Below are 22,485 nucleotides of genomic sequence, written 5' to 3' on the forward strand. Positions count from 1 at the left end.
GAAGATGGAGAAAATAAGTGACAGTGACGATTTGCAGCTCTGGAGAGATGCTGAGTTGCTTTGATCTCTACCAGTGGTCAGGCCCAGAATGGAAGCCTGGTCACTGGGAGAGGAGACAAATGATGAAGTAACGTGTGGTTGGAGCTTGAGACTGAACAAGGCCTTATTTGTATACCAATTAATATGTTGTTTTTCTTGCATTTTTCCACGGTGAACAGATAAAAGGCTCAATGAAGTAAAAGGGGATCCTCGTTTAACAAAAGCAAAACTATCTACTCACGCAAGTCCTGCGGTGGAGCACTTCTGCATCTCACACCGGAAGTGTTTTAAATTTGTTTTAGTGGAAATACATGTGTTTGGGACGTCCTGAGCGGACGACTGGATCAATGAGACTTGATATTAAATGTGCTGTTGTTAAACATGTTGTTAAACAACAACCCCCATTGACTCAAAAACACGTTTTCTTCAAGAATTCAAGGTAAAAAGTTGTGAGTCATTGATATAAATATGATTATTTTGTTTGCGAAGTATTCTTTTAAGAGTGAGATAAGATTAAGTGGAAGCTAAAAGAATTGAAAGTTGCCTGGAGCTAGCTCTCCATTTCCAACAGCTAAATAATTCTGCACATGTTGTAAAATGGGTGTCGGAGAAAGGTGTAGCTGAAAGTCCCTTGGAGACAGAGGTATGAGGTGAACATTACATTTCAAGGAGAATGTGGGGGCGGTGTTCAGAGAGAGGGGTGAAATAAAGTTTAGGAGGGGGAAGATGCAGATTTTACAGGAACTTTTACAAAGGGGCTCCCGCCTATTCACTCAATTCTGGGTGAGTACATGTGAGCTCGGCACTTCCTACGAGTGAAGGTTAAGAGTACTTGCAGGACAATTGCAGGACACAGCTTTGAGGTAAGAGAGAAGACTTCAGGTCAATAGTGCAGGTACGATGTAGCTTCGAGGGCAAAAAAAAGAGGACAGAACATATTCTAGGAGGCTTCAATGAAGGTTTGGAGGTTTGAGCTCTAAACACGAGCGAGTGGGAGTGAGATGCAACTGGGTCAGAATGTGTATGAGAAAGAGAAATGGAACGTTCTTAGGTAAAGTAACTCAACCGTTTCATTGGAGTGGAGGGTGAAAGGGAGAGCATTGAGATGTCTAAATAGAATACATGATTGCAGGGACACTTCATGACAGCTCCAGATCAGTTTCAGGTGTCCTGGGTCCTTGTCAGTGTGGACAGAGGATACTGTAGTTTGTGTATTCATACCCTTGAAATATGAGAGTAAATTCTGCAGCTGCAGTCTGAGCTGCGGTTCGCTCTGAGACCTTATAAGAGAACGAGTGAAAGCATTCCGTCCTGTGCTCATTTCCATGACATCATAATTAAACTTCGCCAGATGGGACCAGCATGAAATTCAATAAATAAAATATTTGGAAAAAATCAATTCCAATTATGTGACTCTTAAAAATAACTCGGATTCTATTTACTCCTTCTCCGGCAGCGATTCGTCTCACACCGCGACTAAACATTTAAACATCTTTCTCAGTAACGTCAGCTTAAAATGTAATTATCAGCCTTCATCATTGATGAAGGCTGTTTTCTTTCCTACTGCCAGGGCTCTTCTTGTAGGTGGCATGTGTATTTTCCACTGCAGTAAAGTGTGTTAAGATGGAGTCACCTGTCCTCTCAGTAGCTCATATGCTGTGATGCCCAGCGACCACCAGTCGACAGAGAAGGAGTAGCCAGGGTGGGACCCCTCGAAGGTTTGGAACAGCTCAGGAGCTGATAGACGGAACATATGACACAACAAAATCAAATATACATCTTTGCTAGGTTAGAAATAGATTTGATTGGTGTTGGTGCATTATTGATCCCTTTTCCTTTTTTTTCTTTGGGACATTTTAGTCCCAAAGTAGAAAGTTCGAATTACAAAAAAGAAACACGACTCTATTAGGAACATAGTTAAAATAGACATTGGTTTTTATTACGTACATGTTCCACAATGTTTTCTTTACAAACGTAGTTGCAGTTGAATCGAGATGGATTTTAAAACCTACTTTACAGTTGAAGCCTCAATTAGTGACCATCATCACACTCGGTCCCTCTTCTAACACCAAATGCCCACGTGAATTGTCTCATAATTTTCTCAACCGTTAGATATAATTGTCATGAATAAAAACTTAAATAATAGCAAGGGAGCACTGCAGTGCTTTGGAAATGTTAGACCATGGTCTGACCCAGGTCTGACCCAGTCTCAACTCTGGGTGCTTATTAAGACATGAGACCGACATGTCACATTAGCTGTCACATTAGCTGTCACATTAGCCGTCACATTTAGTGGCATGTCTGAAAGGGGCTTTGTGAGGCAGATTAGCACATGCTTTATAGATGTCTTTTAACAGCAGACTTTACAGAAGAGGTCGGGCTCATAAAGTGGTTCTGGGAATGAATAAATTCCACTTTTTTTGTTGTTGCCGGAGGCCAGTATTAATTATTGGGATCTAATTTGGAGCCAATGTAGCATCAGAATTTATTTGTAATGAATAATCAACCAAACAGGTTTTATGGGCGGGACGAGCGATCAAAACTCTAAAATGATTCCCCCCTTTTCTGTGAAAAGGAATAATCTATTCAAGGGAAAGTTGTTCAGCTGTAATCTTGTTTCAAATGGTCATGTTTCAATCTCCATCATTCATCACTTCTTTCTTCATTATCTGGATTACACTGTCAAAATCCAGACTACCATGACACATAATGTACACTCAGAAACACACGCACACACACACACACACACACACACACATACACACACACACCCTACGCCTCGTCGTTATGGCAGGTTTGCTCTGCTCTCTTACCGAAAAAGGAAAACATGTTTTAGTTTATCTACACATGAATAATCTACACCACCGAGTATCCACCTGAGATCGCACGCGGCCACGAGATCATTCTCCATCACGAGCACAGACTTTGTGAGGATAAAAGCAGGCGGACGCAAACACTCGCGGCCTCGTCATTCATATCCCCCTGAAATCCTGTTAAGCGCCTATCTGATCTCTCAGGAGCTGAATCCTGATCGACCTGATCACTACTGGACTTAAGAGTCATGAGGAGGGTGATTGCAGAGGAGCTGAAAAAGGATAAATGCCGTTCTTTGTAAAGGCAACAATATCTTCTTTAAATGTTAACACCGATCAAATCAAACAAAGAAGAATGTTCCACACATATAACATTAGGCACACATTTAGACACAGAAAAGGTTGTAATGTCGCCATATCAAAGCTTATAATTTGTCACTTACAATGTCTCCGAAGCAGAATTAATGATTCAGCTCCCTAAGCTTTAAACCTTCAGTATGCACCTCACAACAAAGTACTAACATGTATTGGTCAATACTGCCCACTAACCTTTGGCTGTATCTTTTTCCTGGCAGCTAATATTGACAAAGTCAAACTCTGTGAACTTGGCTTTAGGAGCTTTAAGGGTGAACACAGGAGATTTACAGATATGATTTGTGGTGTTTATTTTTTATTTGTATGCATGTGTCCCTCAATCCATAGTTCATGCCTTCACCAATCATTTAGTTTTTACTCTAGAACGGGTTTCATGTAAGACTTACAACCTGAATCTCTATTTGCACCATGTGCTGGGTGTTGGCACTTGTCTCCTCACATCAAGCCTGGAGGCAGGGCTTACCAAAGTTAGTCTCTAATATCCCTTCAATGTCATCGGGAATTTGGATTAGCTAAAATAAGCGTGCTCTGTGGAGTTTATATAAATAACGTTCCATCATTTCTCTAAATTAAAGCTTATAGTTTCGAACGGCTCCCTCAAGCTTTTATTTGATGTCCCTAGTATTAACGGTTTTGTGTGAAGCATTGGTCCAAAAGGTGTCTTCTTACCCATGTACGGCTTGGTCCCAGCAATGGACGTTGCCTTTAGGTCGTCTTTTACAATGGCTGCGATGTTGAAGTCTGTTAGATGGACGTGTCCTGTAGAACAGAGGGATTATATTACCTCAAAGGGACACAGAGCATGCTCACTTGTGTGAACCCTATAAATCCTAAGTGGCACAGAGCTATAAGATCACACAGCTCTGTTTACTCCATCAATATAAACTGTTTCCCCGAAAGCGTTTTTTTTCCCAAGCAATAGCAGGTATCCCAACAGGCTGCTCATGTGAGGATCAAAGGGATTTTAATACACAACATGATAGAAAAAATGCCTTGTCCTTTATGCACACTTACAATCACTGCAGGGCATTAAAAGGCATCAAATGCAAATGAACTGCGGCTTTATTGATGGGATAAAACAAGTCTGCAATTAAAGTGTGAGTCTTTAAGCAGCAACCTGACCAAAGTCAAAGTCAAAGTCAAACCATTGACCTGTGTCTCACCATGCTGCAAGATGGCCCAGAGTCTACGACATGCACACTGAGCACACACTAATGAGCTGAATGTGTGTGTGTGTGTGTGTGTGTGTGTGCATGTGCACGTACTTGCACGCGCGCGTGTGTGGGTGTCATATTGAGTGAGACAGAGCTGGGGACTTTTTTTTGCCGCAGGGTGATTGTTCGGATGAATGGACATCCTCAATCACCTCACAAACACATACAGTACGTCCAATATAAAAAACAAGTAGCCATACCGTACGCAGTTAAAAAAAGTATATATATATATATACCTTACACTGGTAACTGTGTGTGTGAATATAAAGCAGACACAAGCTGGCCAGCTGTGTTTATTTACACTGAGCTTTTAAAGATAAGAGAACTGCACATAGAGCACTTCTCTCCTCCTTTATTTTTCTTCCTCTCTTTCCCTCCTCCCTCTATGTTTTTTTCCATCACTCTCCATTATCACACCTTTTCTTTCTGTGTGCCTTTGTTTCCATCACCCTCTTCTTCTCTTTTCCTGCTTGCCTCCCATGAGACAGCTTTCCTCTGTCCTCTTCAATATTCAGGTTTTTATTTTATTTTCTCTCCATGGACCCATTTGTGTTTTGTTATTTTAACTCTGTCCTTTACCATTTGTAATATGCTGGAAATATACTCACATACTGTATTCTAATCTGCGACGTATGCCGTTAGTTGCGTAGTGAAGGACAGAGGTGGGATCGGGTGATGCTTTGCAGATAGAAGAGGACCATTGTTAATGCAGCCTGATGACTGTGACAGAGGTGCAGCAAAACGTCAGACTATAAGTGGAGCATGAGCAAGAGTAGAGCTTCTTTTATGTTTTCATATTTAATGATGTGTCCTGTCTCTGTCAAATACAGTACGTATCTCCCTTTTTTCCCCCCTCTTCTGTCTCCATCTCTCTTCGCTTTGCAGAAGACAGATTTAGGACAAGAGTTTTACACAGTAGCCACCGGGAATAAATGGATAACCATCTTCAAAATGTTGGGCTGCGTGGATAAAAAAGTATCTAGTTGCAAAATAACATGTTAACCAAAGTATCAGTTCAAACCTCTCCGGTCCAGTTAGGTGGGAGGAGCAATACAGCTTCTGGTGTCCAATAGCAGAGGCTTTTAGACTTGTAGGTTTGCTCTTGTATAATTGTTACATTTTCAAGAGAAACAATGAGTAGTAAGTTTATTTTGGAGTCTAGTTAGTGTCGTGATTTCAGATATATGGTAACGGGACACAAACATAGCATAACATAACTAGCATAGGTCACAAAGAGATTAAGAGATGACACCGTTTCCAAATCTGCATTTTGGAAAATGTACAGGACATTGCTTTCGGGTAGCAGAGCTCTGTCACCACGGCGTGGAGTACTTGCTGGGTACAGTGAATGGGTTGATAGACGGTGGCTCCTGACTGGTGAATCAAAGGAGGAGCCCAGGGAGAGCGAACAAGGAGCTTCAGGGCTCAATACTAACTTTGAAAAGTGGTTGCCATGCTGGTAACTTCAAAACGTGCCATTTTTAGTCACCTTATATTTGTGTTAATTAGGAAACTGTGCGGCTATATCCATATACGCTTAGTGATAACGAACAACAGTTTGTTGACGTAATGTATATTTCAATAAGTGAACATAACAAGCCAGCCTCACTTGGACATTACTTTGACTCTTTTTTCAGTCTATTGTTGCCATGGACCTGTTACTCGTTATCTTATTGACATGTTATGCTGGGTATAACTTGGGATATGACTGAATTAACCGCCGTTGCAATGCTTTTAATGTTATTATTTATATTTTTCCTTTGGATGTTAAGCTTCTATTGCACTATTTTTAAGTGGGCCATTTCACTCACTCATGTGTGTGCACTACATGAGGAGAATACAGGTCAGAGTTGAATTAGTTAAAATAATACATGCAGTTCAGAGTGGCAGTATTCCCTTAAAATTTAAATATAATCTCTCGCTCTAAAATCATCAGATGAACTCTCGCTTCTCACCAGTCAAACTGATCCCTTTCCTGAGTGTGGACATGTGAACGATGGTTCAGCAGGTTACCTTGTGGCTTAGTTATCTAATGAGTTTTGCTGGGATTACCTCCACAACTGTCGGGTTTGATCCTTAGGTTATGTCATGTCTATTGTATTTCTCTTTGCAATAAAAACCTCATACTGTACATACACAAATGAGTCTACTAATGGCTCAATCTGGGCGTCTGTCGGTCATTTTAAACACTTCTACACAAACCTTATAGAGAAGCTTTATGTGAAAGGACTGTTCCACAGCAGAAGATCAGTCCTCTCTGATGCATTGCTTGTATTGTTCCGATACATTTCCAACATGAATTTAATGATTTAGTTCAAACTCAAACGGATATTTCTGATCACAAAAGATCATCTACTGTACTTGGTCCCGTGGGTGATGATGTGGCAAACATACAGTATGCACTGGCGCTTCTTTTGCCTGGGAGAGGAGGGCAGAGAGCCGTGGCTTCCCTCACAATGTCGCCTCTTCATGTAGCGCCTGCTCACAGTTCATAACCCAGACAACGTCTCCCAGCATCCTGGGGCTATGCCTTTAAATAAAGCAACATCGCACGTGCGTGAGTGAATAGTTTTTCTCTCTGTGAAGCAGCTCCCAGAGGAACACAGGAGCAACGGGGTCGATTCAAGCTCGCACAATGGACATGGTGTGCTGCAGAAGTAAACAGCCCCCCACCTCCCCACCTCCCCACCTTGTTTTAGACTTAGGTGGAGAAGTAAACTACAGGTCTGCATTGGAAAACAGAGTGTGGGTGGAATGCATGAGGAGGAGCGTTGTGCTTTGTTGTGGAAACGCACACATACAGTACAGAGAGAGAGAGAGAGAGAAAGCACAGGTAAACGATGGATGTCCTGTGGAAATCAGGATTAGGCTGATAAAGATGCCTCTCCATCTGCTCCCTCCTTATCACTCTTCTTCCCATGTTTCCTTCTTTATTTGTCGACTCTGATTTTCTTCCTTTGCAAAATCTTTATCTCCTGAAATGTTTGCTCATCACTTTCCTCTTTCTTGTTTTTTTTCTCTCTCTCTCTCTCTCTCTCTCTCCTTCTCTCTGCTTCCAGTGTGTAGCGACAGCAGGGCTGCCATCTCACGTAGCCCTATAGCAGCTGCCCAGTGCCCTCCAAGATGTCAGTGAAATCTGAATGCTACACTATATATAGTTAGTTTGTTAGTTAATTATTCATAGACCGAAATATCACAATATTGTATATACATTACATTCAGCTCATGAATAAAACGACCACACAACATGATCATCTTCCAACATTTTGAGGACAGTGTGCAACATAACCGAGACCTCTTGTCTGCGCCTGTAAATATAGATTTGAGATTGTTTCCGTTATGCTCAAATTCTACTCAAATCTCCTGAGTCGGAGGACAAATGTCATTCATTTTTTGCCAGAAGGGCACAGGTGTTGTTTAGGTGGTTCAGGGAGCACATCCTCCAAGTTCAATGAACAATCTCTGTGCCTTGAACTTGTTAAGTTAATTCTCAAATGATCTGTCATTTACAGTCTACTCTCTGTATCAACAACATCAGCCATCGGTTTGTGGACTACGATTTTGAAGCCTTGAGTTTGGAATTTTGTCCGTCGCCATCTTGGTTTTTGTCTGTCGTCAACTTGTTTTTTTGCAGTACAACCGAATGGTTCAGGGCTTATTTCACGATAGAACTGTACTGTTATATTATTATGCTTCACTGGAAGCTGGCGTGGGTGTGTCATATAATTCTCAGTCAGAGGACATAACCTGTTGTAGAAAAATGTATGTTATTAGCTGAATCATAATAAACCATCTGCTGAATGACTCAAAGGGGGCATTGGTTGGAACAGAAGGTTCAGACGGTTCGTTGGTAACTGGTTTTGAATGCATGTTGGCGTTTTGGAGAAGAAAACAAAATAGCTGAAAAGAGCAGTTTCCACCTATGTTTTTGATCTTGCAGAGTAGACTTCTTAAATTAACAGGTCAAGTTCTGTGTCACTCCAAACAAAGCCAATGGGAGAGTTTCAACGTGTTTGAATATATAGGTGTTCTTTATTCTTTTGGCCATGTAGTGTACATGTGCACACTGTGCCATCTTATGTTTGGGATCTCTGTGTGTTTCTCGAGGATGGATTATCACATGAAGTACTTTAATATACCTCTTGATTGACGTATTTGATGAAGGAATTTACAGTCTTTCTTTCTGCCGCCTTTATTTACAATTGCGCCCCTCTCTCTGACATGTACACAAACACACACACACACACAAACACGCGCACACACAAACACGCGCACACACACAAACACGCACACACACACACACACACACACTGCTCTGTGGTTATTTGTGTCAAACTGAAACTGACACTAAAGCCTATGAGACTTTATCAATCATTCAGAACAGGGAGCGAAGGCGGCATCATTAATATAACCCCGTCCTCCACAGTCCTATGACATCATACATTTCAGAGAAAAGGAACACCGTGTTAATGTCACAGTGCTTCAACCAGCGCAGACTGGCATAGTGCGGACAGAAAATAAAAATGAACTTGTGCACTCCTCCTCTATGTTGTTAAAACTTGGTAGTTAGTTGCTTTCTTACTTTATGCTTGCAAGGGCAATCTGGGCAGCGACCGTGAAACATGCCTCTCAGCATTGCTCCTTTTGATCTGTGCAGACGTGCTCCCAGAGGTCTGAGGTATGGTGAAATCCTGAGTCAGAAGCTGTTATGTCTTGAATTTGGGACGCTGAGTCAAGTCAGGGCACAATGTTAAATGTCATTACCATAATTAGACAAGTCTTATTGCGCTGGAATTCCACCCACTCACCTCCATATGAATAAATGGCAATAATAATAATAATTAGAAAAGGGTTCTTACCATGTTCATCCAGTAGTATGTTGTCAGGTTTGATGTCTCTGGAATGGAAACACAAACAGTACCATGGAATTAGTATAGTCTTTTTTTGTGTGTTTTTGGGTGGTGAGTCAAATCAAGAACAGATTGCACGTGCATGTAATATCTGTGCAAATATTTAAAATTCTAATTTGCCGTTTTTCAGGATCTGCATATAGTCAGTGCCAGAGTCTTTAGGCAACAATTGTTATTGTAAATAAAAAGGCAGTAAAGTATTGTTCGTTAAAACACTTTGTTTATACTTGCGCTTGGCACTGTAGCGCGAACCCTTCGCAGATGGCGTGCGAGTGCAGAGCATGCATGGAGGCGTTTATGCTTTATGTACTGTTCAATGGATTATTCTCTGAAATGCCCAGGGTAGAGAAACTAAATAAACTGAGGAATCAAGAAGAACACGATTGTAACCCATAGACTTAGACACCATGTATGGGTGTCACCAGCAAAAAGCCATAAACCAACATATACAATGCAGAGGAGGGAATGAAATGATGTGTAAAGTCATACATATACATATATTATGACGAAACAAAGGAATATCCTGTGAACAATTTGATTTGACTGCAAAATACTTTGTTTTAAAGACCTCCTGTTTTTAAAGCATCTAAACATTAGCCTTCACTGTCACAATTAGTTAACTGATAAAAGCACTATTTACATATCTAGGGGTTATACAGTCAGGATTCTGAGGTGCACGACCAAGCACCAACCGTGATTATGTCATTTGATTGGCATGTGCGCCACGCGCTGGCTTCACTACATTGCGTTTAAACTAAGCTTACTCTTTCCTGATATGTATCAATTAAACTTAAACCAGGAAGCCCAGTCTAGTCTAATATACATTTTCTCATGACCCAAAACAGATTCTAATGTATTTAATGTGAGGCTAATTTGCAATGCCATGTGGGTGTGAAATAATATGATTATGTTGTTTGTTGAACAACCAAATTTCAGAACAATCAACTTTCAGAACCAACAAAATGACACTGGAGACCAGGCTTTGGCCCTCAATTAGTTAAAGTACGAGGTAGAATATGCAAAGTTTGAGTTGCCTACACCTATGCATGACTTCACCACAGTGGAGGCAGGAGTGGAGACGAGATTCTTCATTTTGATTTGTTTGTAAAAAAGTGATAAGCAATTTGGTGTTTCCAGCGCCGCACTTCCCACAGTCCACCTGTACATAAAACCGTGTGGGTGGTGCTCGTATGTCTCATTTAGTGCTGATGACACTTGAGTTTCTGTAGGTGGCACTCTCCTCTTCGTCCTGCCAGGGAGGTTACATTGCTCATATCAGTTACCCAGTTCTTCCTCTAGCTATTCTACACAAGCCACCTTTTCTGCTGCTCAGGTCTTACAACTAAACACTTCCTGTGTGTCAGAGTACTACCCAAAGCTACACATATATAAATATACAAGTGGGCTGACTCACTCAAGTGTGTTGAGTCATTTCACTTCAGTAAGTGACAATAGTTCACATATAATACATCCATATATACACATTAAAATACGATTTGGGCGGGCCGGCAGTCTGAACAGAGCCTTATTTTTTTGGGTACAGTGAATACAGGTTTTATTTTCCTGCGACTGCAACTATGTACTGCCATAGAAATAACAATAATGTGATTTTCTCAACAAACATACCTAATCAGTGTCTTTTTTGTAGGCAGGAGAATAAGCCTAGATTAGATTATGCTCTGATGCGCTGTGATTTTCACTGCACTGCGTTTTTGAGTGACGTTCAGCCACTCATCTTTTGTTGTTCTGTGGACACATTTGTTGATAAATGCTCTCCTCTCTGAATCACCCTTTCTTCTCCTGACAGTAATGTACTGTGGCTTATGAAATACTCTGCTCTCGATTGGAACCATAGAAAGTGAATTTATAGAGAGGAGTCCTTTTGACAACAGACATCAGAGCAACACAGACTGCGGATTCCCAAATTGTGACACAGTGTCTGTCACAAAGGCACGAGTATTATTACCAATGTCCTTGATGACAGTCAGACACTTCAAAGCACAGTTCAGTGCCCAATGACATCCCTCCTTTATTTTTAATTCAAAGTGAACTTATTCTTTTCTTTCTGATCATTTTCACTGATCTGTATCTGTCCTTGACACTCAGACTAATTCCTAATAACATTTGTGCCAACATACATTTTTCCCCCACCACTGTCCATTTACACACGATAACATAGACTCTCACACACAGTCAGGCACGCGCATCCACGGAGTGTCACATTCCCATAACTGCCATCCTCTCCTAAGACATATGAGAGTTGTTTTTTCATCCGAACAGTCTGTTTCCTGATGCATGTGTTAAGCTGCAGACCAAAAGAGGGGAAGGGCACAGTGTGTTCTCGGCTTCTCTCTGTTTCCTAGTCTCTCAAGATGCTTTGAACTGGAGAGACGACATTCAATATTCAGCGTCCTTCTCAAATGTTCCACTAGTGCATGATGGTCAAATGCAGCACTCCTTGTGAGAATCACCACACCCACACACAGAATTAGGACCATTGAGAAGTACCTGTTTTTTAGTTTGTTCCCAGGGTTTGTGAGGTCAATGTGCTACATAGAGGTTTTTTTTATTTGTATTTGACTTGATTTGTAATTATGCTATTTCAGCATGTTTGTTGGAACAAAATAATACACAATGTAGGTTTTAAGGGAACAAAATGGGAAATAGTTGGGAGATTCCAGAGGACCTTAATGTGTTCTGGTGGATCACAACAGGTGAAAGATTGTAGCACCGTAACAGACACACTCATTGTGCATCCTCAGGATTAGACAGCAAGTGTCTCCTCTAATTAAGTCCACTGCCCTGTCGGAGCCCAGCAATATTTAACATACCAAAGGCCACACTGACCTGTGTTTTGTGTGCAGGATCGAGTGGTGCGGGCTCAGGTGGGGGTGAGAAAGGTCGACCATGTAACCCTTAATTAGCTGACATTTGCCTCAAAGGATGGCACTAGGGGAGAGAGGAGGGACTTGTGTCGCTGTACAAAAAAAAAAAAAGAACAAAAAGTAAACCTCTCTTTATAGCTAAAGGCCATGCTGCCATTGTGAAGCCACGGGACGTGCTGGGGTTGAGCTAACTGGATCTACAGATAAAGCAAAGCAGCAAGGCTCATTAGGAGGAGGCGCGTGGTAATAGCCAAGCTGCTGATGTCGAGGTGGCGACGATGGCCATGACTGATCTTTTCTTCTGACAATGGACATTAAAGAGCAAGAAAATGCTCCCGATACATTTTCCAAAACGGACATGTTCTGCAACCATACTAATTTGATACACTAGCTAAGGTTGCATTGGAAAAAAAATATATATACAGGAAAGGAGATGCATCTAAGTGCAATGCATGTACATTTCCCTCAGAGAGACACTCGGTTATTTTGCTTGGTCACATACTCTTGACTTGCTGATGTCTTTGCAAATTATTACTCCAAATTTCCAACAAAGCTGAGAGTTGATTTCTAAAAATATGAAGAAAACCTACTTAACATTAGGAAAGTGACCATACAGTCAACTAAATAAAAATTGGATTGGATAAAATTCCATTTTAACCAGGTGTATTTGTGGCTATTCTGGATTGTAGGCTGTTCTAACTTTGCACTTGCGAGCTCCATTGAGATTTGTATTTGAAGAAATGAGATCTTGGGCATAACAACTAATCAGGGCACAAGCCTCCTCCAGCTTTCTGAGTAGATATGTTTTTCACACAATACATTTCTCGTCTCTGCATCTGACCAAAAGTAATCACAGAAAGAAGCTGCCTATAACGGCAACGCTGGCTAACTGCAAGGCATATGCCTATTGCAACCATACAAGATGCTAAATAATTAGCTTCATTTAAAACCAAACAGAACAAAGGAAAGGATGGTCTCAGATACCCTGAATGTGCTTTGTAGTGGTTTTGCACTAAAATAGTCAATATTTTAGAAACATCATACTTATGAGGCCTATTCTAGAAGTCACAATCAATACTCTGTGTCTCAGTTGCATTCAATTTAATCGCTCTATTAACGTAATTATATTTTCCTTTCATAAGAGTTGACATAAGAATTACCAACTAAAGTTGTTTTGTCAAGAAAAAAAACCCATAATGAAAAGTAGGTCAGACGGCTCTGTAATGATCATGTATAAGGAAAGAGCAGCGCTAATATTCCCTTTTGTTTCCTTGACTGAGTAAGAGATTTTAATGTGTACGATGCCGTGCCATCATTTGGATTATTGTCATTAAAAAACATTTGAAACGTTGTTCAGAAGTGGTCTTGGTGATTGTAATGAAGACCCTCCATTACAAATATTGGAACACAGCTTTAAAGGAATGAGACACACTCAAAGGGGTTAATGATTTATTTTAATGTCTTGATGATTGATTCTGGAAGATGTGGAGTCAAGTATGTCTAAAGGCAAACCTGTGAAGAAAATTGTAAGATTAGTTTGGCTACTCTTTACTCAAATAATTGGGAGTATAAACTGTTTCTTGGTGCAGTCAAATACTATGCAATGTGTACTGTGTTCAAGCTACTCTACTCTGTTGTATCTCCTCTCCAGGGTTTTCCATCTAAATGAGTCCCCCGGGTGCCTGAACACCAATTTATGGTTCCAGGAGATACCAAGTAATAATTAGTAGAGGGGTGTTTGTAAAGTCTATTTCCCTGTTTGGGCGTTATATGATCTCTGTGGTGACATGTGGCACCAATAGAGATCATGCAGATTATTGATGTTAGGTAAAAGGTAGGAGGAGATGGACCAGTAAGTAAGTCAAACAGCAATGCGTTTATTGAGTGAGACAGATAAAGAGTAATAGGAATAGACCACATTGGGAGATAAAGACGGGACAGTGACAATTTGTGAGAAAACTAAATGTGTAGTGCTTATTCTGTACCAATAATAAAGTGGAGAGCCAATGAGATGACCTGGACTAGAAAAAAAAGGCGAGGGGATATACAGAGCTAAGGGTGAAATATGAGAGGCAGAGAGAGAGTACAGTGAGCGAGTAGCGTAAAAAAAGGTAAGTAAGCAGTAGAAAAAGGGGAGAATAGTTTAAAAAGTGAGGGGAAAGGCCATGAGAGCTCTGTGCAAGCTGATCCCCTCGGCTTTTCACGCGGTTGAGTGACCCTACAAGTCATTAGCAGGATCTACTGGCCTCATTACAGCCTTATAATAGGGGAAGAGGGGTAACTGAAGCCTGTACCTGGTCATATGATACTGCACTGATACTGGAGTGGGCCAACTCACATAAGAACAGAGGCTTATACACACACACAAGTCATGCAACCACGCGATCACACACTATGCTCATTGCAAGAGCCGTCGAGAGCATAGGCCTACACATATGCAGAGTCCAAATAAGAACACACACCCATTCCTGTAAATGCACCACGGTGAGGTCCAGATACGTTCACATGGGGAATGAGGACCACACTTTCTGCTATACTAAGTGACAAATGAATGCTACATTTCAGAGCAACGTGTCTCTCTGACTTCAGCCTCCAACCTCAGCTTAAAACACAAAACAAAGGAAAGATACAATTTTCTAAAGCATTATATCATGGGGGTGAATTTTCTAGAGGCGCAAATTACATTGTTCCAACACTAAAGCTATCAGTAAATATACAAAATATAAAACTATAACAGATTAATCAATTCTGAAATCTCAATATTGAGAGCCATTGAGAGGCCATCCAAATGCTCCCAATCTTAGATATTGTACTCATAATGCAGAATAACTATTAATATTATTCCTTTTCTTGCTTTGGAAATATGCTACCAATGTTAACATTACATATGGCTAAATACATATGCAAACATAAATACAATCAGCTATCTTTATTATAGCAGACAAAGGCTTTGAATTATAAAATGAACACTACTAACATAAAGTTGTATGACAAAAGTAGCAGTCCTCTGCTGTTGGAGTTTTAAACGTCCCTATGTTGATCCATTATTTGAACAATTGGACTGATGTTTATAAATATGCCAGTACAGTCCTCCCACTAAGGTCCAAGATCTTAAACACCGACCATTGATAATATGAGCACAGTATACTAAATGCATATTGGTAAAATGGGCTGAAACCTAATTAATTAATATACAGTCTAATAGGTAAGCTGTAACTTACATACATTACTCACAATTAGGCTCTGTAGCAGGTGGATTTAGATTCACAAATGTAAATAAGTTTAAGTTTATAGTAACATGATGGGGGGATGAGGGCAATAGGGAGCAAACAGTGTGTGTATCAAGCTTCATTCTCACTTTAAAACTTGTCTGAGGTCCAGTCTGAAACTGGCCTAAAGGTCCTCACTTTGCAAAATGTCCTCACTCCAAAGGTTATATACAGGTGCTGGTCCTCACAATGATGGTTGACAAACATCCACACACATATCTGTTAGGTAAGTTCTCAGATGTTGTCTAATCAAGCAGCTGCACAATAATAATATAGAAATTCGGAACAATCAGATCAAAAGATTTTCAAACTCAATTATAGATCTTACCAGATATGTAATGCAATTTTTTTATAATAGGGTTGCAAAGATCAATCTGCAGATTATTTTCTCTGATAATTGAATAATTGTTTGTATTGTAGTAGCGAAAATACAGATAAATACAGCCGTAACTTTTTAGTGAGCATTAATTATGTATATTAACACAGTGTATTTATTGGGCAGGTATGTGATGATGTCTTGGAGCAAGGAGAGTGCTATTTGTATCAGTTGCAGACAGTCTGATGAGCAATGATGAGTTACAGTCACTCATGTAGGGGGGGTTGGGGGGGTGGGGGGGCACACCACATATATAAAGTATAAATAACTGCCTACGAGAAGAGAAGAGAGCTTTCAGTCTGATTCTTTGTTGAAGTTTGTAGACACTCATTTGTTAGAGAAGCCTTTATACCAAGAGCAGTTTTCATCTGCTCTCTGCTCATTTCATCGAGTGATTATAAAAATGGTTGTCGATAATAGAAGTAAACACTATTCGATTCATTGTCTAATCGTTTTAGCTCTACTCGATTGTTTTTTTATGACACATTTCAACTGTTCCAGAAATACTGAGATTTGATACCCAGCCCTCCTTACATGATGTATGGCGTTCTTCTGCTTCTGGCTTTGGGCCAAATGCCAAATGAACAAATGATTTTTAGCCATATTAAAATCCTTAACTACTATTAAAATATTATCCATAAGCTGCGACAGTGAAATTGGTGTTACTGGTTTCCCGGGCATAGATTGCAGGCAGTTTAATCAGAGGCTCTTTCATGGCTTCGCTGCTTTAGCAACTCTCTTCTCCATTCTAGAATAAAAGCAGCGAGCTGTTGGAGATTGTGCCTCTTCCTCTCTGTCACAAAGGAGGAGCTCTGGAAGCCCCAGAAAGCCCACGGCTCAGCTACATCACACACACTCAAAATAAAGCAACACATACACAAACACAGTAATACGCAGGCAGTGCAAATAAACTCACAAATGAAACTCACAGTGTCAAAATCCCTCAGTTTGCAAATGCCCACGCCCACCAGACACCGAAGAGCGAGTCAGACAGCCGCTGCCTTTGAAGGGGAATTGAAAGCCCAACTCGACCCGCGGAGGCCACCGACTCCAACCCAGCAAACTGCGGCGACTCCCGCTCACCCTTTTTCTTCTCGCCGTTAAAGACAAGCAGCCCTGACAAGTGTGAGAACGGCACAGGTGTACATGCGTGTGAGTTTACTCTCGTGGGTAAACATTGCGTGTGTCTGAATGACAGAAGCGACGGCGGAGCTGAGAGATGTTCATTCCTTATTCATCAACAGATACCGAGTGCATTTTGGTTGACGGAAGTCGGGGTTGACAAGTCATCGGTGTAATTTAGGAGCTGATTTTTGAGAGGCACAGAGTGCGGAGCAGACACCGAATGCAGCCAGTCGGCAGCAAAAAGCCGAAGCCGAAACTAACATCACAATTACCAATGATGAATAATTCACTCAGGGAATGTTACAAAACATAACAGCTCTCGTCACCGTCTTTGACTTTGTATCTCTGCCTGTGACTCCTCCTGTCTGTCTCCATGTCTGCCATTGGGACTACCTCGATACAACAATCTCTGCTAAAATCTTTCCTCTTCTTTTACCTGCGGGCAGACACGTGAGTTAGATACACAAGCAGGCAACTAATGATCCCTTTGGAGCAGACTAGCGAGTAAACATTATATTATGTTCACAGCGCAAAAAACCTCCTCCCATCTGCCAATCTGCTGAGATTTCTCGACAATAATAATGCTCAATTCACCATTTTGTGGTAGAAATCTGAGAGCTAGCATCAGCTGGCACCTTAATCTGCATTTATGAAATACAAGAGCATGATTTCTCCCTACCCTCCCTCTTTGTTCTTATTTTTCTTCTTCTGCTGGGAAATAAAACATGAACACACCCCATGAATAAAGAATACTTCACTTGACTGTAGCTCGCCATTTTGAGTATTCGTAAGAGTAACGGCTTAGTCTGCCTCCATGCAATCGCCACTGTGACTGTTTTGTTATTCTTTCACCTTCAATTAACCAGATAGGTGAATTAAGACCATATTCCCCTTTGGCAGCTTGGCAAAAGGCCTCCAGAGGAGAAGGGGATAAAGGAGCAATTAAGATTATTTTAGGCAAGTTATCCTTTGCCACTACCTGAGAGAAATAGAGTAGAACAATCAGGCAAAACCGAGACTAAGAAAAGAAGGTATAAGGTCAATCGGTGGATAAAACAACACAAGATGGGGAAAAATGCGGAGTGATAATGAAAGAGATTATGATGGAAAAGTACGGTGTACTGTGTGTGTGTGTGTGTGTGTGAGAGAGAGAGAGTGAGAGAGAGAGAGAGAGAAAAGATGGGGAAAAGAGATCATAGCTTGCAAAAGAGAATCCTCCTTGGATGAAATAGGCTTGCTGCTGGAACAGCTGGGTCTCAAAACGCTTCAGGAAACTGAATAAATAGATTGGACGGTTTCCATGGAACGACCAAAACCAACACTGTCTTAGTCTTCCCAACCTCCAGTGGCAATCAGCCCCAAGCCCATTTGTTCCAGCTGAAGATGAAAATCTTAAAAAATGTGTCACAAAGTCTTATACTTACCAAGTGCCTTGTGGATTCATCTGGACACTGTCGGTTTTTTGTGTGCAAATTTTACTCACACGGGAGTAAATAGTGTTTGTTTTTTTTGCTGGGGAAGTGTTTTCAGCCACAGATTTTAGGCGACACATTCGGCACTCTAGTTTGTATTTACAGCAGCAAGACAGCGCATCTGGCATTGTACACATTGTGGCCCTATCCTTTAAAATATTATTCAAACAAGTGTACATGTTTCACTGTGAGATAAATGTAAACTGTAGTCTGTCTGCAGGATCTATATCCATCTTTGTCAGTTTAATAGGAATGATTAGTCCCTTAACTACTTTAATGGGCAGTGTGTTCCCTAATTGAAACAGTGAGAGGAATATTGACTTGTTAAGAGCGTCTGCTGGCTGTCAACATGAAAGTCTTTCCATTATGAGGAATCCAGGAAGCAACAACATACACCTGAGGATTCAGCCTCAGATAATTGTTGTTGATGTCAGAGAAGCTATGGTGAGGTGACGCACACACACACACACACACACACACACACATTCCCCTGTCACACACTTGCCATTTATTTTTCCACTTGTTTGGAGAGACTCATAAAGTCTCTGAAGATGTCATCTAATTAAGACTCATTCGGTTGTCAATAATTCAAACTCCTCAGAGAGCTTTGGGTTAAACACACAGACTAACTAACATGAATAAGATAAACCAGATGACATGCCTGATGTTGGTCATATTCTGAGCATAGTGTCTCAAAAGTCCAAATACGCAGTTCAAAATATGTTTCCTCAGTGCAGAATAATTTTTTAGACAAGAAAAAGGACTGTAACAATGGGATAAATTTGTAGTTGAATATCTTACGTTTTACACCTTAAGTGACGTTTTCTTTATTTCTTATTTAATTGTGATGAAAACATGAATTGAAAGCATAACTGGTTATTGCAAGAGTTTTCTTAGTCTTGGACACCATTTCAAGTGGTTGGTAATAACATTTTATTTAAGGATGAGTAGTGTAAAACTTCTAAAATACTCCCTACTTTGTAGGCTTCAAGTAAAATCAATTACAAGTACAACACATTGTAATTAATTTAACTTCGACATCACACTCTCGGCTCCTGCATGTCCCACGATGATGCTGCTGTCTTGATTTTCCATCCAGGCTCTATCAAGAGGAGGTGATCTGCTGTTTTTAAAGTCGTTGCTGCTCTGTGCCCACTCCCTTGAGATTGTTAATTTGTCATACGGTGGCATGCAGTTCAAGAGCTCATTATTGAAAATAATTGCCAATATTAAACACAGAGATGTCTGTTGTTGTCACTGCTGCTTTCATGGTATTATGGATCCCAGTATCGTTACTCCGTCCTCGATCTATAACCTGTGCATGACTACACATTACATTACATTTCATTTAGCTGACGCTTTTATCCAAAGCGACTTACTTACTTATATATCGTGGACACAGCTACGGGGAGCAATTCAGGGTTAAGTGTCTTGCTCAAGAACACATCGACTAACCACTGACCCACAGTCGCCCAACATCAAACACATATTTAAAATTATCAGTTTTTAAACTAATAAAATCATTCGTATTTGTTTGTCAAAGATTACAGTGATACTGCCTAGAACCCAGGCGGGATTCATAAACTCTTTTTTCCAGTGGTTTTCCCAAATACTTAATAAGAGTATCCCATTAAGCCCACTGCTATTAACTCTGCACATAAATTATAGGTATATTTTTCAAACTGAGCGCTGCCATGTTAGTTTGTATGCTGACGATGCCGTGATGTATACTTTCTTCTCCTTCAAGCCTTCCAAATTGCAGTCTGCTTTTGACGACTCTTCCATTCATTTTAAGCTTGTTTTTAACAATATAAAACAACATATTTGCACTTGACACTAACACACCCTTTAGAACCAACGGGCCTAATTCACCAATATACAAGGTAGGTTTCAGTTAGTCCGTGAATTAAGAGTAAAATAAATATAATAGTATAGCGATGTACGAGCACAGGTACTGTGCAAGACTGAGTTAAGAACTGAGTATTCAAATTGAAGTTGAAGTTACTGTTACTATTACAACAAGCATATTTATAGTCATAGTCATGATCAAACTTGCAATGACATAATTACCGTATCTATACGTTATCGTCATTACTACTGATTATTATCAAAATCACCAAAGACTAACATAAGAAGACCATGTACATCCTGCACACGTGTACACAGGTGCGCACACATACACACAAACACATTCTGCAGGCTTTAAGTGCATTCACTCGCCACACCAAAATCAACACGTCCACATCTGAGGGAGGAAATTATATATTCAATTTCCACGGAGATGAGCTCAGAGTTACTTTCAGCCCCTCTTCCTATTTGAAGCTAATGAATGCAGATTGAAAAGATGTTGATTCCGTCTAAACAAACGCCCCCAACACCTGCACATCAAGTCTGTCCTCTTCAGCACTAAAATAGAAAACATCATTTAAATATTCATATCCCTCAATGGACTCAATGAATACGCACATAAATAATCTGTCCCTTTTCTCTCTCTGGTTCCTTTTTCTGTAGTAAAAGCAGGGACACGAGCAAGTGGTCTGCTTTGTGTTAATTGGTCTAATTTGTGGAAGGTAAGTTTCCTATTAGTCATCATTGGAGGTGATGTCTTTCTCTATTTACCTGGAATACTCACTTCGCAGTGCCTCAGATATTGGAGCAAATAATAACTAATGCGCTACTCAGGTCGCACATGCTGTAAATGTATACATTACAGTACTGTAAGAGTCATTACAAAGCAACAAGTTATCCTGTTTGGAAGCCTGGAGTAGTTTGAGTCAGTGTCCTTCCACAAGTCTTGCTCATTTAAGTCTTTGTAATTTCGCCCAAGATTCTACTTTTTAATAATATTTGCACATTTTAGTTTTGAGCTTCTGAAAAAAGAAAACAATTGTATTTAATGTGGTTGTTCTATCTATGGTATACACTCCTGGAGTATCATTATAACACTCTGCAGATAATCCATATTCAATGTTTGCTTATGTACAACTGAAGAAATATTCGTAAGCCAAATATAATATCCTGATTTATGAAACCTTGCCTATGCCCGCCAGCGCACAATTTCTCATATAAATCCTTAATCAACTCGGAATTGCCTGCACACCACCTAGTTCATTCCCACAATTACCCATAAATGGTCACTGCAAAGCACCTCATGAATGTTGATGCATAGAAGTGAGCCTGTAGAATCTACAGGCTCACTTCTATGCATCAACATTCATTGATCTATAGTGTAGATCAATTGTTGGTTACGGGGGATCACGGCCACCTAAAATAAATCCACTATAGAGGAAATTACCGTAATCACATATGGGACGCTAGACACTTATCCTGGACTCCGGTGTAAGAATCCTGAGCTTTGCTCAACCCCCAAAGCTGACGACCTTCATTTGACTTGTATGCAATGTAACAATGACAAAGTTGCAGGATTGGAAAACAGCAGCAAATATGCTTTCCTCCAAAGTATATTTGGCATAGTAAATCAGAAAATATTTAGTTTGAAACAGGTCTGCTCTATTTGTATAATTTACCTGCATTGTTCCTATATGAGGGGTATATATGTGTTAACGGATACCAGTCTGGGAAAGAGGGACACATTTTGGCAGCATCATTGGCCAAGCTCTTTGAGTCACTTCACCAACTTATAATAATAATATTGGGCTGTCGCCATGTCTTTCTTGGCCATGTGAGTCAGTGGCTCTGCCATAACAGCAGATATTTCTGCCTAAAAAGCACTTAACCTGCATTTTACAAATTAATTTAGGCCTTGACGCAGCAGTGGGGACAGAACTGGTGCATTTTATGACGGTCATAGTCTGCAGCTCAGGGTAAATTGCTGTGTCAGGTGTGACCTCCATGCCAAGACAGCTTGACCTTTCTGCACAGTGGTGGAGCAGTCATATTAGAATCTAATATGGAAGTGGACAGGCAAGGAGAAAAGAACACCGAGGTAGACAATACTTAAACTCGGTGGTGAAAAACAAGGGAAAGAGACCGAAGGAGTAAACATA

The 22,485-nt window shown here is 40.5% G+C and overlaps 1 protein-coding gene across 1 annotated transcript in view; it reads right to left on the bottom strand.

Moving 5' to 3' along the window:
• Nucleotides 1-22,485, bottom strand: part of stk32a (serine/threonine kinase 32A) — a 65,063-nt gene that overhangs the window by 13,198 nt on the left and 29,380 nt on the right. The window contains exons 9-11 of the mRNA XM_034551008.1: nucleotides 9,301-9,338; nucleotides 3,897-3,986; nucleotides 1,673-1,776 (exon numbers count right to left, since the gene is read on the bottom strand). Of these exons, the coding sequence (XP_034406899.1) occupies nucleotides 1,673-1,776; nucleotides 3,897-3,986; nucleotides 9,301-9,338 (232 nt within the window). The remainder of the gene's footprint in view (nucleotides 1-1,672; nucleotides 1,777-3,896; nucleotides 3,987-9,300; nucleotides 9,339-22,485) is intronic.

Source organism: Cyclopterus lumpus, chromosome 14 (assembly GCF_009769545.1).
Source record: "Cyclopterus lumpus isolate fCycLum1 chromosome 14, fCycLum1.pri, whole genome shotgun sequence".
NCBI lineage: Eukaryota > Metazoa > Chordata > Actinopteri > Perciformes > Cyclopteridae > Cyclopterus > Cyclopterus lumpus.